The sequence below is a fragment of the Dipodomys spectabilis genome, unplaced genomic scaffold, assembly GCF_019054845.1.
Source record: "Dipodomys spectabilis isolate Male_0828 unplaced genomic scaffold, ASM1905484v1 ptg000241l, whole genome shotgun sequence".
Lineage (NCBI taxonomy): Eukaryota > Metazoa > Chordata > Mammalia > Rodentia > Heteromyidae > Dipodomys > Dipodomys spectabilis.
The window spans coordinates 6,799,745-6,815,190 of record NW_024870918.1 but is presented as its reverse complement, the minus strand read 5'-3'; the positions used below and the strand labels follow the sequence as shown (position 1 = coordinate 6,815,190).

Genomic DNA, 15,446 nt, shown 5'->3' with positions numbered 1-15,446 from the left:
AGCAAAGGGAAGGTAGGTAACATACAGTTCAGATGTGGGTAGGAGCATATCTGTTAACAAATGCAACGAGTACTTTAATATCCACAGTTCTCTGTAGTGAAAAATGTCGATTGGGGTTTAGCTCAAAGCCAGTTTAGGGTTAAGTACTTGCCTTTCTTCTGACACCTGGTATGTTTTATATATGATGTTATTTTGGTTGTTACACTGGTCCCCTAGACATCGTGGTTGGCCTGCTAATAAACTGGATGTCTAGATTTTCTTTCAAACAAAGGATGGATTCTGCCACTTTATCTGTGGCATATTGTAACATCTAATATATATTTAAAACACGTTTTGTGCCCCAAAAGAGTCCCAGGTCAGTGTACAATTTGTTTTGTCAGATTTCCTTGCTCAGTCCCCAAGTATTTTAATCAAGTAACCAAGTGAATAAAGTCAGAAGGAACTATCTTTTGATTTTCTTTTTCTTTTCTGTTTTTACTAAATGTTGCAGGCTATGGGAAATGGAAAGCCTAAGCATAAAGTGCTTACATACATTCAGTCAAGCCATCCGTTAATACAATCCTTGTTTCTAAATACCTGGTTGCTGTTTGCTGTGCCTCATTTTCCCTGATCTATCTTCCCTCAACTGCAATTTTAAAAAAATGCTAGCCAGGAGGCAGTGGTGGCTCATGCTTATAACCTTAGCTGCTCAGGAGGCTGAGATCTGAGGATTGTGGTTCAAAGCCAGCCTGAACAGACAAATCCTGGAGACTTTTCTCTCTAATTAACCAGCAAAAAAGCTGGAAGTGGTGGTGTGGCTCAAATGATAGAGCACCAGCCGTGAGAGAAGAAGTCAAGTGAGACTTCAGGATCTGAGTTCATGCCCCTGTAACTGCACCAACAAACAAAGAAACAAACAAAATAGCTTTAAAGCCACTACAATGTACCTTTTCAGAACCTTGTTCGCTTTGTGTTTTTCTTCTGCAGTGACGGAGTATCATGTATGCCACTGGTTCCAGGGGGCATTCCCCAGCTTTCCTACAACCTCAGAACGGAAGCAGTCATCGCTCACCTGGTTATGTCCCCGGGAAAGTGGTCCCCCTGCGCCCCCCGCCCCCTCCAAAGAGCCAGGCTTCCGCCAAATTTACCTCCATTCGACAAGAAGCCCGGGCCAGCTTTGCTTTTTTGCCCGAAGAGCAGCAAACACAGAGGGAGAGCCGAAAGCGCAAGAGACACAAGAATACCTTCATTTGCTTTGCTATAACTAGTTTTTCCTTTTTTGTTGCACTTGCAGTAATTTTAGGAATATCCTCAAAATATGCTCCAGATGGTAAGTGTGTGTGTGTCGTCTGTGTGTGTGTGCACGCATATGCACAGCATGTATTCCAGATGAAGAGGAAAGAGGAAGAGATAGAATAACGTTTAAAAACGTTCAAGAACTCCATTGGAAATTATAAAAGCAAAGTTCTGCACGTTCTTTCTATTCTTCCCATTCTTCCTTGCTGCTCTTGGTGTTATTACTGCATCTCCTTTGGAAATAGCCGTAAAAGTCTTTACTAAATTCTTATGACGGCATAATTTCATTCTTTAAGATAGGTGTGATTTTTGGACCGCCAATGTGTTCCTCATAAATAAAGACAGTCATAAGCTAGATTTGAGTTTTTAAAAATAAGCGGCTTGGATGGGAAGGGGAAACGGGGAGGCAGCAGTGCTTGATAAGAAATGGACTCATTATCTTGCCCATGTAATTGTAACCCCTCTATACGGTATTTTCACAATTTTTAAAAAAAGCAACTAAAAATACCAATATTGGTGTTTTGTGGTAAGTAACAGGCTCAGTGGACAATTCCAAGAGAAGGGCTTTGTGTGACACTGTGTTTCCTTGAAGGAAAACTGCCACTGGATGTGTAAATTCTGGTACATTTGTCTCAAAATCATCCATTACTTCATATTTAAGTACTGTGTAGGAGGTTCCAATGAACTTTGCTTGTCCTGGAAGTGTGTCAGCATGGTAATACATTTACTTTGAATGTGTTTAATGAAATGTATTGCCAGGTAGCTTTAATATAATACCAATAAAAATTGGTTCATAAGAGAATTCCATGTATATGTCTAAAAATCAGAGGCTCAGGCTCATGTTGAGAAGCCAATGAAACCTGTCATCATCTTCTCCTCCTCTTCCTTTTTCTCCCTGTCTTCTTGTCCTTTTGTCCTCAATTCTCCTCCTCTTCCTCTTTTTCCTCTCTTCTCTCTCTCTTTTTTTTCTGATTACTCTTAGTTTTTACAAATCTACCACAGATTCTTTTTAGAATCTTAGAAGTCTTTGTACGTGGATATAATGGGAGAGGGATTTACCATTTCTAATACTTACAGATATTATTTTATCTAGTTACATTGGGTGCTGGAGATAATTCATAAATTTTAAGGTTGGCAGGTATAGCAATACTTCTAAGAGAATAGACCAGAAATAAGAGATGTTCTTATCAAGATCTTTTTTTTGGGGGGTCGGTCATGGGGCTTGAACTCTGGGCTTGGGCACTGTCCCTGCACTTTTCAGCTCAAGGCGAGCACTCTACCACTTGAGCCACAGCACCACTTGCAGTTTTCTGGTGGTTTATTGGAGATAAGAGTCTCATGGACTTTCCTACCTGGGCTGGCTTTGAACCACGATCCTCAGATCTCAGCCTCCTGAGTAGCTAGGATGACAGACGTGAGCCACTGGTACCCAGGTTCAAGATCTTTTTTGATCAAGCCATTCCATTGAATTTTGAATTCCTCATGTTGATTTCCATTGCATGTAGTGTTGATTTCCTCTGTCCTTCTCCAGTGGGATAACGAGGCTCCCTGTTGTTTCCTCATCCCTCCCCAGTACTCTGTAATAAGAGGATGCTAGGTTAGTAGAAATCATAGCTGAAAACTGTGGCTTTCCATTGCATTTTCCCATTTCATCTAAGACATTGAATTTCTGATGTGGTGCCATGAATCAGCATTCTTCAAGTTTACATTATGGCAATATAAATGCAGGCTCAATGGAAAGATGTAGAATACGGAACTATTTCAGAGTCAGCCTTGTTGTGGTTTTTATAGTTCAAATGCGCTTCTTGCTTTATAACTGGGTAGCTGGGGTGGTGGGGCTGGCTAAAGGATTTTTCTGTCTTTCTGCACACCACATATCACTCATTAATTACATCTTTCTGGAAGGAAGCAGACTGAAATTTTTGGCAATCGTTCTAATGAACTCTTCTCCTGGGAAATAGTTCTAAACGATTAAGAGGAATTATGAAACTACTACAGTTGGCTCCAGACCTCAAAATCCAGATTCCCTTCTTTGTCACTGAGCATAATACTTGTGACATGGACATTCATTCTCTTCTTATATAATACCATGGAGATTCCAGATGGATGTTTTATGGGAGTAGAGGGAGGCGCAGACAAACAAAGTTAAAAAACAATCCTTGGTCAGAAAAGTTCAAGATATTTCTTACTTTTTTGATGGAAGAAACTTGGAAGGGTAGTTTTACATTTATTTATTTGTTTGTTTGTTTATTTTTCAGTGTTGATAGTTGAAAATCAGTACTCCTGGTTTGCTAGGCAAGTTTCCTATCACTGAACTACATTGTCAGCCCCAAGGATTTTTTTTTTTTTTTAGTATAATAGAGTGATCATAGATTTATCTGAAGAATTAAATCTTGAAGATGAACCTCCATGAGAAAAAAAATCTATGAAATAATTGCTAAGGACTTAGTAGTGAGACTGATGTGAACTGTCTAGTTCTTATCATGTCTAAATGAACGCATAAGCATGGGCAACATGAGTGTGTAGAACTAGGAAAGTTTTGTTGTTGGGATTCTACAAGATCAAAGTCACGAAAGAGAATTTTCATTTTGTCTATGGAGACATCTTTGTGCTACATCTAGCCTCGATACTTTCTTCATCCTGGTCTCCAACGTGGACTTTCTATCGTAACCAAAGGAATTTCTTCTGCTGGTTCTCAACTACACCAGCTCTTTCCCTATTAAAGCACAGGTGACTTGTTCTTTTAACTTGAGTGACCCAATTAATTTGGATGGAAGGAAATACTTGTGTTTCTTGTATTATTTTATCTTCTTTATGTTTTTCTTATTGAAACATTATCCATTCTTTTGATGTCATCTATTCCATGAACTTGTCTCGTTTACTGTAGCCCCATCCTTTGTCAGAGTTTGTTTGTAATTGCCACATTGTTTAACATTCATGTACCTCATACATAATGTACCAATTGATCTTCAATAAATACTTGGTTATTAATCAAGATTGAAAGTGTGATTTCCCCCCTCCTTCTGCCTAATTCTGGCAGAGACTAAGGATTTCATGCATCTGTCCCTATGATTTAATTATCACCTGTTCAAGAAGCAAATTCTAGTTCTCGTAAATGAACACTGCAAGTAGGAACCTCCTTTCTTAAAGACAGAACTTTTATATCACCCAGCTTGCTAGGTAATCTTGGGTCTGGCTTCTCTAAACTATAATTTCCTCATCTCTGAAAATGAGAAGTCATAACTTGGGCCTCTTTTCTGTAACAGTTTTGTTGGGAAAGTGAACATGAGTGCAAAGTGGTAGGGTTCTTGTCACTTTGCGATTCCTGTGCACAGAAATTTGTGATAGCTAATATATTATTTAGCTATTTCTGTTATATATATATAGAGAGAGAGATTCACATTATCATCTATTGATCTCTCTCTCTCTCTCTCTCTCTCTCTCTCTCTCTTTTCAATTTTGTAGTACTGAGGATTAAACTTAGGGCCTTAGACAATCTTCTACCACTGAGCTCCAAACTCAGCCCTTTCTTTGTTTTTCTAAAATAACTTTCTAGTATGAATCCAAGAGCAAGCCAGGGTTTTGCGTTTTGGTTGTTGGTGTATTTCCAGAGTAAATGGTTCAGGGGAAGGGGAACTCCTTGTGAAGATCTGAACTGTAGTCAAGCATCCGAGTTTTATAGTAACACTTTTAAAAAATGTTAGCTTTGGGGGCTGGGAAGGTGGCTCAGTGGTAGAGCGCTTGCCTTGCATGCCTGAGGCCCTGGGTTCAATTCCTCAGCACCACATAAGCAAAAAGAAAAAAGCCGGAAGTGGTGCTGTGGCTCAAGTGGTAGAGCGCTAGCCTTGAGCTGAAGAGCTGAGGGACAGCACCCAGACCCAGAGTTCAGGCCCCACGACCAGACTCCCCTCCCCCCAAAAAAAATGTTAGCTTTGGGAAGGGGTGAAATGTTACCTTAGTGGCGGGAAGTGGAGATAGATACGTGACCACCTTACTGGAAGACCTATATTCAATGAGGATAATGCTTGGATTTGACTTAGGCTATCCTTACATATGAGTGTTGTGTTGTTTTATAGAGAATTGCCCAGATCAAAATCCCCATCTCAGGAACTGGGATCCTGGACAAGATCCTGCAAAGCAAGTTGTCATCAAGGAGGGAGATAATTTCCGTCTGACCTCAGATGCCACAGTGAATTCTATAGTCATTCAGGATGGAGGTGGGTTATGGTCTCTGCCTATGGGAAGGGCAGAGCTGCTCTGTACGGTGGGGGATTGTGGGGGATTTTGGCTATTCTTCATGTGGAAAACTGTTCATAGGCTGAATGCCTTTTAGGGTGTGTAGTCGAACAATAGAAATGTGTTTAGTTGCCTCATATAACCATAGAATTTAAGCGCTATGAGGGCCTTAGAAACACAGGCAAGGAAGTCGCTTATAGACAAGGAAATAAAGGAGCTGCTGTAAAGCTGAATTTTTGTTACAACATGGATTACCATGACTTTCTGAAGTACTTTTTCCTCAAAAGGATTTACCTCTAAAGTGAGTGGATTCGAATTCATACTCCTGGACATTTCCAGTAGGTTGCTATTTAAACTCTTCATGTCTTCTTCATTCACTTCAGACCCTTAGTAAAAATTTCCCAACTTATTTAATGGAAGTGTATTTTTTTTTTTCCTTCATAAAGTAAACTGTATTTTTCTGCGGTTTAGAATGATGTTTTGCAGATTGGCTTCCATGAGTCCTTTTCTTTGCAGGACTGCTTGTCTTTGGAGATGATAAAGATGGATCCGGAAATATTACTTTGAGGACTCGTTACATCCTGATCCAGGATGGTGGAGCGCTTCATATTGGAGCAGAAAAATGCCGCTATAAATCCCAGGCGACAATTACCTTGTACGGAAAGTCAGATGATGGGGAAAGTATGCCAACGTTTGGCAAAAAGTTCATTGGTGTGGAAGCAGGTGGGTCCCTGGAGTTGCACGGAGCGCGGAAGACCTCGTGGACATTGTTGGCCAGAACTCTACCTGCCTCCGGCCTACCCTTTGGGTCCTACACCTTCGAAAAGGACTTCTCCCGGGGCCTCAACGTGAGGGTCATCGATCAGGATACCGCCAAAATTTTGGAAAGTGTGAAGTTCGATACCCACGAATACCAAAACGAGAGTAGGCGGCTGCAGGAATTCCTAAGGGTTCAAGATCCAGGTCGGATCGTGGCCATCGCTGTGGGAGATTCAGCAGTCAAGAGCCTCTTACAAGGAACTATCCAGATGATCCAGGAGCGGCTGGGAAGTACACTGATTCAAGGACTTGGCTATCGGTAGGCGTGACTTGTCCTTTCTCCTCCCAGTTCTGCGTTTAGTGTTCAGTGTGAGAGGAACCTGGCCATTCCCATGGGTGGGTCTGATTGCCTCTGATAATCAGATATGTTCTGGGAAAGCTCTGGTCCTGGCTTTGGTTAGGAAGCTTTTTGTCAACTATCCTTTCAAGCTTGGGGGAAAAGAACATCCGTGAGCTGAAAATAGTCAGGTGAAGGAAAGTCAATTTGCCTCTGAAGAGACTTGCTCTGTTCCTTACTTCCTAAAGATAATGAAACTCTGGGCTCATTGAACTTGGCCTGCTGGAGGGGAAAGGTTAAGGCAGCATTCTATCTTACAATCCATCTTAAAAGTCTAAAAGGGAGGGAATAGCACCGAGTTCTTTTTTTTCTTTCTTTTGGTATCCTTTTCCAGCAAATCTGAATCCATCTGTTTGATTGGCTCAATTGTGTAGAGGGAAGCAGAAAGTTGGCATGCTTAATTAAATTCATCCAGATAGTAGAATACATTTCTACTCTTTGTGGTTCTTACGTGAACTTACTGAGAAACCACGATTTCCTGAAGGGTGGGGAAGTAGCTTGCTCAACATTTAATAGGAAAAAAAAAAACACCCTATTCCCAAACAGAAGTTTAAATTTTGCTGAATGTTCTTAAATGGGAAATATCTGTGGTGAGTAACCCACATACTGACATACCACTAGTTAGTTTTTCCTTTGATAGCTATCAGAATACTATCTGTAGAAATTCTAGGAGAAAAAAATTAATGAAGGAAAAGAGTCTATAATAAAAATGCCTTTTGCTCACTTTTTATTTAGAAGATGCCAAGTGTTGGACATCTGTTGGTGTTTGGGAAAACAGAGACCTACACAGACGATCATACAATGAGATACTTGGTGAAGCTGAAGGAGTTAATGGAGATAGGACAGAAACCTGAGTTCTGGAGGAACTTCTGGAACTGTGCTATGTAGGCAGCATAGGAGGGCTGTCTAGACTCAGAGCACACCATGAAAAAAACCTAAAGCTTTAAATATGTGTGTGTGTGTGTGTGTGTGTGTGTGTGTGTGTGTAAATATGTGATCTAGAGGATAGTGATTCAAAGTCAGTCCATGTGGAAAGTTCCACAAGAATCCATCTGCAGAATAACTAGTAATACTAGACTGGAAGCGTGGCTCAAGTGGTCGAACAAGTTAAATGAATATGAGGCCCGAATTCAAACTCTACTACTGAAAAAAACGAAAGACAAGATGTTCATTTACCAACTTTATTTTCTAGATCTAAGAATGGAAGCCGGGTCTTTTCAAAGTTAGATGGCTACTGTCTTAGTCTATTTTCTCAAAAGCCAATCTTTAGAGACATGTATATTAGCTTCCTCAAAATGCTCTGAGACAATCCACTTGTAAGGAGTAAAGATTTATTTTGGCTTGTGGCCTCAGCGTTTCCAGTGTCTGATCACTTGGCTTTGTTGGGTTGGGTCTGTGGCGAAGCAGAACATCATGGCAAAGAGTAGGTGGCAGAACAGAGCGGCGCATCTCATGGTGGCCAGGAGAGAGAGAGAGAGAGAGGGAGAAAAAGAGAGAATGTGTCCTTCAAGATCACAGCTTCCATTACCTAATAGGCCCCTCATTCACTTTCAAATACTTTCCAGTCATGCCATGATCTGGGGACCAAACCTTCAGCACATAAAGCTTTTGGGGGACATTTAAGGTCCAAACTCTGTGTCGTAATGCTCAGGTATTACAGCTTCTATTCCTTCATGCCATCATTGTTTGTAGATTCGCATCATCCCTAGCTGTGCCTATATTGATTGGTTACACTCTGTACTAGATCGGTTTTGAAAAAATCTCTTTAAAATAGTGCTGTAGGATCCTACCTACCTATTCAGGAGGCTGAGATCTGGGGATATAAACTTGAAGCCTGTTCAAGCAGGAAAATCTGTGAGACTCTTATCTCCAGTTAACTACTCCAAAGCCAGAAGTGGAAGTGTAGCTCAAGTGCTAGAGTGCTAGTCTTAGGCAGAAAAGCTTAGGGACAGCACCCAGGCTCTGAGTTCCAGTTTGAGGACTGGAGTGTGTTTGTGTGAGCACACATATATACACACACAGACACGCATGTGCAGACACAATAAGTGCTGATGTGATAGAAGAATTCGAATTGTGGTCTTTCACCCATGGTCTAGTACATCAACATCATCTGCAGTGTACAGAAACCCTGACTCCTTTGAAGATAATGTTCCAGTGCATGGGATTTTTTTTCCCTTGTGGAGGAGTGTTGTGGAGATAATGTGACAGAGTGGAGCATTGTTTAGCTGCCTGTGCATTTCTGGTAAATAGAGGAAAGCCTGTGACATTCTTCCTCTCCCTACTTCTCAAATAGGAGATAATAACTCCAGACTTTATTTACTTGACTCTTTCTGCAGTATCATGGAGTATAAATAGACCTCTGAAACTAAAGCATAGTTAATCCACACAAGGGCAGCTGCAGAATTTATGAGGGTGTAGGCATGTGTCGGTTAACTTTTATCTGAATATGCAGCCATCTGTTTGGCATAGATTACATGTGGCATTTCTGAAGAAGGAAGTTCACATTTTTCTTTTCATGTTTTGAACCAGGGAAGCTTAAGGCAAATTTTCTGACTCTTTGTTAATGTCTTCTTTTTCTTTGCCTGATATTGGCCACAAGCTTGAGCAAGTTTCTCCGATAGTTAAGATTACAGAACCAAAATGGCATTTACAAACGCTTAGCTTTCAGTAGATAATGACATGTACAATTGAAAATAGGTTGGAAAGAGTGATTCTGCGGCTTTGAGAATGTTAAGAAACTATTAAAGAATGAGGTTGGGATATTGATGGAGATACTGGGATATTGAATTTGGAGATAGCCTTTGGCAGTAATGCCATTTTCGTGATGTTAATCCTCCCAATCCAGGAACAACAGAATGGTGAGACAAGGACCAATGTAACAGCGATATACAAAGACAATATTTTGGAAATGATCTGTACAACTGGGGGGGGAGGGGAGGGAAATAGGAGAAAAATGAGGGAGGGAGTAAAAAGTGTGGCAAGAAATGTACTTACTACCTTGCTTATGTAACGGTAACCCCTCTGTACATCACCTTGGCAATAAAAAAACACTAAAAAAAAAAAAGAAAATTACCAAGGTCCCACCCCCTGGAAAATGGAAATTGACTTGCCCTTGAATTAGTACTCTTTCAATAAGATTAATTCATTTAGAATAAAACAAAAGAAAGAAATTTACACTAGGTGCTGGTGGCTTCTGCCCGTAATCCTAGCTACTTAAGAGGCTGAGATCTGAGGATCACAGTTCAAAGCCAGCCTGAGCAGGAAAGTCTGTGAGACGTATCTCCAACTAACCACCAAAACACTGGAAGTGGTGTTGTGGATCATGTGGTAGAGCACTCACCTTGAGCTGAAGAGCTAAGGGGATAATGCCCAGGCCGGGAGTTCAAGCCCTACAACTGACAAAAAACAAAACAAAAAAACTACCTTCAAACAGTGTTTCTCAACCTTGTCTGAACACCTAAGTCTTTATTCAAATGTCTAGGAGCAAAGGGTAGGACCCCAGGTGATTGAGATTCAGTGAACGTTGATTATTACTATTTTAAGTTCTAATCTCTAGTTTAGGGGTTCTCAAAGTGTGCTCTTATAGCCACAGCACTTGGGAGCTTGTTAAAATGAAGATTTGCTGGTCTCCTCTGATCCTTCCGGTGCCACCCAGCCATTTGAGCTAACAAATTCTCCCCAAGGTGATTCAGATGCTGACTTAAGTTTCTGAACCACTGTTCGGCCATTGTTCACATTCATTTGTTTTCTGGTTGAACATTCAGATCGTTCAGGGAACTTTCCAAGCCATACCGCTAGGCGGTACCATGTGGAAGGCCCTGGATTCCTTCCATCCCAGCCTGACCCCCCACCTCACCACAAAAAGCCTACCAACTAAAAAGCCCATATTGACAAACATACAACAAAAAGCCAGGTGACATATGTCTGGAATCTCAACACTCTTTGAGTAGAAACGGAATCAGGAGTTGGAGAGTACTCCAGCTTGTCTTGTCTGAAACATCCTAAAACAAATAAGTAAAAAATAAGAATAGGTGAATATTACTTAAAAAGAAAGCCAAGAAGTAGGTGAGTGCAGTGAGTATGTGTTGGAAAAGAAGGTCCGTGAGCTGTTAAGTCGTAATTGTTGGATGTTTTACCTTTAATCAAGGTAGACAGACAGGTTTTAAAAGTTACGTGCATTTGCCTCTGTGACATTGGTGATTTCAGTTGCAACATAATGGCAAAAGAGGCTTAGGGGATCTGCAAAAATAAATTACAAAACTAAACAACAACCTGCAGGGCAGGTGTTAGTCGCTCATGCCTGTGATTCCTAGCTATTCAGGAGGCTGAGATCTCAGGGTTGTTGTTCAGAACTAACCCAGGCAGAAAAGTCCATGAGACTCTTCTCTCTAATTAACCACCAAAAAAAAAAACAGAAGTGGAGGTGTGGCTCAAGTGGTAGAATACCAGTCTTGTGCAAAAAAAGCTAAGTAAGAGTACAAGGTCCTGAGTTCAAGCCCCAGGACCAACACACACACACACAGACACACACACCCCAACACACACACATACAATACCAAATAAGAAAGCCAGAATCCTATTATCATGTCTGTATAAGAGATTTGGGTCTTCACCATGACAAATAATCACATGTCAATGCTCTCTTCCTGTCTAGACAAGCTTGGGCTTTAGTTGGTGTCATTGATGGTGGAAGCACTTCCTGCAATGAATCTGTGAGAAACTATGAAAACCACAGTAGTGGAGGAAAGGCTCTGGCCCAGAGAGAGTTTTACACTCTGGATGGTCAGAAGTTCTCTGTGATGGCTTACAGTGAATGGATTGAAGGTAAGCAAGTCCCATTTATCTTCCTCTAAAACACTGATAGATCTTGTAGCATTTTAAAACCGTAATGTCTTATTCAAATGATAGTCTTGTCTGGTTAGATTTCTTTACCTAGTGAAGTTCAAGCTTGTTTTCATGCTGTATTGAAGTCATTAGACTTAGAAGTTCTCTTTGGACTAGTTAATGACCTCTGCTTGTTTGGACACTCCCGTTTGGACTTTGTTCTTGATTCCTGAGTCATAGAGTATGATTAAGTAGTAAAAATAGATTTATTTCCTGGATTTGATACAAGCAGAACTGATATGAGTGGGTAGTTGAGCAGTCTTTGGTTATTTTGTACTTTAACTGTTTTCTGTATATAGTCCTGCTAGGAAACATTATCTTTGAACATGATGAGCTAGGTACAGGGGACTAGAGGGCTAGTGTAATCCTAACTGCTCAGGAGGCTGAGATCTGAGGATCATGGTTCAAAGCCAGCTTGATCAGGGAACTCTATGAGATTATTATCTCCAATCAACCACTGGGGGGAAAAAAAAACAACAAAAAACTGGAAGTGGAGCTGTGGCTCAAGTGGTAGACTGCTATTTTTGAGCACCAAAGTTCAGGGATAGGGCCACAGCCCTTAATTCAAGTCCTAGGATACATAAAAGCAAGAAACAAAAAACATATGCTATGAAAACAAATCTCTTTAACTTCCTAAACCTCAGTTTCCTCATCTGAAAAAAAATTGAGGTGAGGAATATTATAGAACTCACCATTTAGGCTGCTGTATCAGATGTGAAGAACCGGAAGCTTTTAGTACAGTGTTGTACAGTAAGTACTCGATGCATAGTAGCAATGATGGGAAGACAATGTTATAGTAGAATATTTGCTTAAGAACAGACAGATAAACAGAGTCCCCAGTGTGTGATAGGAATCTTCACTCCTTGCCTCTAAATACCTTGAGTTTGGGTGAGGAAATGGGTTCTGTGATGATGAAGAAGCTGGAACCAAGCCCAGCTTTCTACCTCCAGCTTTCTGCTTCTTCCTACCACAATGCGGTTGTCTCTGGCAAAAAGCGTAGGTGGGTGAGGAGTATTTCCTAGCAGCAGTGTTTCATGGTCCTGCTTCTAGTAAGGTCCCAGGCAGGGACCTTTGTAGGAAATGTCATATTCACTTCCACATTACGATGACTCCTCGTTCCTGGAAGAGGGAATATTCTCACCATCTGTCCTGGGCTATTGTTTGTGTCTGATATTCCCAGTGACTCTTACTTTCTGCAAGGGGTGGAAATTCTCTACAGGAAGCAGGAATATTGCCTGATTTCCTTTTAAACTTCCAACTTTTTGTTTGGTTCTTATTCTTTTTTTAAATGTTTGTTATCGTGAAAATACTGTACAGAGGGGCTACAGTTCCATGAGCAAGGTCATGAGTCCATTTCCTATCAAGCATTGCTGCCTCCTCCTTTGTTGTTTTCCCCCACCTTCCCTCCCACCTCCACAACTATACCCTCCCTCCCCCCCCCACAGTATAACCTCTGTTTTCACTGTATTTGATGTTTGATGTCGGTACCCTGCACCTTGTATATTTACTTCTCTAATGTGAGGAGGGGAAGGGAAAAAACAAAATGTTTAAATAGGGATACAGGTTGACCCATTGTAACAATGAGATGTACAAGACACTGTGCTGAAAACGAACTTTACAATTTAACTTTTTTTTTTTAAAAAAAACAGAAATGAATACTAAGGATCTTGCAACAAATGTTTTCAAGTTGCTTTTGGGGGGCTAATTCTACCTATTTATATCTATTTATAGTGTAACAGTTAAAATTTGGGGTAATTATTGTTGTTACTGTCGGGCATGGTGATGGTTTTTGTTCTTAAACCGCCTATTCATATTATTGGAACATCATCTAATACACAGGTCAACAAATTTGGCTATGGAATTAGATTCACATTTGGTTCTGGGTTCTACCATATTTTAGCTTTGACTTTAAAAGCTGTATTGGAAACTAATGAACCTCCAGTTTCTTTTTTTTTTTTTGTCGGTCGTAGGGCTTGAACTCTGGGTCTGGGTGCTGTTCCTCAGCTCTTCAGCTCAAGGCGAGCGCTCTACTGCTTGAGCCACAGCATCACTTCCGGTTTTCAAGTGGTTTATTGGCTATAAGAGTCTCACAGACTTTCCTGCCTGGGCTGGCTTTGAACCGTGATTCTCAGATCTCAGCCTCCTCAGTAGCTAGGATTACAGGCGTGAGCCACCAGCACCTGGCAACCTCCAGTTTCTTTACCTCTAATGCATATAGTAATTTCTGTCTCACAATTGGTTTGATACAAATGTTATTATGCATATGAAGTCCCCACAGCTATTAGATATTACTACTACAATTGTTAGAGTTATTATTATTCACGTTACTATTTGGCTACAATCTATATATAGGCTTTAATAGCTGAATGTAAGGAACGTATCAAGAAATACTTAGTTGGTATGTGCGGGACAGAGTACACTGTACAAAATACAAAAAAAGAGAAGAGACAGTGTGAAAAGCATAGAATCCAAGACTTGCCAAGTTAGGTTTTTGTGGGCATATTTAACTCAAAGCAATAGAACTGTATTATTCTGAGTTTCTTTGCCTGACTCTCCTTCCTTTTGATTCTCCTAAGTAAATATTTTCTTTTGCCCATATCATTGTTCCTCAGATTCAACATCTTCAACTAGCCCCAGAATAGTATGCTGCCAATTAGGGTGACGAGAGTTTCTATTTATTAAACAGCTATCTCCAAAATAGGAGATATTTCTTCACCGTTGATATTGAACTAGCTGCCCACTATTCCGGGCAACTTCATACACCATATAAATTCTGTGCATTACAGACGTTATAGAAGCACATAAAAGATAGAATTATGGAGGCAGTGGATCTGCTTTTTAGTTCTTGACTTCCTAATTGGGAACCAGTTTAGTATTTCAAAAGAGACATTGAGAGAGCTCAGCTATTAGCCACTGGCTGGGTCATTTATATCATCCTCAGAAAGGAGCTGAGATGTGACCTCAGGTTGCACTGAAGATCAAACTGGTCATACTCATCCCACTGAACAGACATCTGTGCACCTGTACTGTGAAGAAAAATAATGGGAAAAAATAAAGGGAATACACTCTGCTCTCACTAACGGTCCTAACCAGGAGGGAAGGCATGAATGAGAATGTATGAGAAGATGGGAAGGAGAGGTTACTTCCAGGAAGGAAAAGTCTATGAAACTCTTATCTCCAGTTACTCACCAAAATGCCAGAAGTGGAGCTGTGGCTCAAGTGGTAGAGCACTAACTTTGAGCCAGAAACCTCAGGGACAGTGCCCAGGCCCTAAGTTCAAGTCCTGAGACTAGCACCAAAAACAACAAAACAAAACACAAGAAAGGCCCTTCAGTTATAAAAAGGTGGACCCTATCTGGGTTGGTGAATAAGAGTGGAAGAACATTGCAGGTAATAAATAAAGCATCTGTTTTCTCCTTCACCATGCAAGGACCAAGGGAGAAGCAGCCATCTAAGAAAGCAAGCTTTTCGTCAGTCACTGATTTCTGGTACCTTGTGTGGACTTGAAGTCTTCAGAACTCTAATAAGCAAATATAATCATTCAAAAGAAGATAAGATGTTAAGCAAAGGCACAGCAATGAAATAGTATCTGAGGCAAACCTTCATTGCTAGCATTGAGGTTCTCTGTGCACTAATGTGCTCTCTCTTCTGTGCGTGAATGGTTATTACAGATGTGTTCTGTGCCTGGCCACTGCTGGCCAGTTGTGCTATGTTCTTGTTACATATTCAGCCTACCTGGGGGCAGGATTACAGTTTTCAGCCCAATTAAAAATATAGCAAATGACATGGGGATTGGGAGTCTTCAAACTCACCGCAGAATAGTTTACTGAAGTGACAACTTGTATTTTGGCCGGAGGGTGGGGTTCGATTTTACTTTTTTTTGGTATTTATATCT

At 40.7% G+C, this 15,446-nt stretch overlaps 1 protein-coding gene across 1 annotated transcript in view; it reads left to right on the top strand.

The window, feature by feature from the left end:
* Positions 1 to 15,446, top strand: part of Cemip2 (cell migration inducing hyaluronidase 2) — a 73,727-nt gene that overhangs the window by 13,511 nt on the left and 44,770 nt on the right. Inside the window, exons 2-5 of the mRNA XM_042699376.1 lie at positions 967 to 1,309; positions 5,352 to 5,492; positions 6,028 to 6,589; positions 11,322 to 11,491. Of these exons, the coding sequence (XP_042555310.1) occupies positions 979 to 1,309; positions 5,352 to 5,492; positions 6,028 to 6,589; positions 11,322 to 11,491 (1,204 nt within the window). The 5' untranslated portion in view covers positions 967 to 978. The remainder of the gene's footprint in view (positions 1 to 966; positions 1,310 to 5,351; positions 5,493 to 6,027; positions 6,590 to 11,321; positions 11,492 to 15,446) is intronic.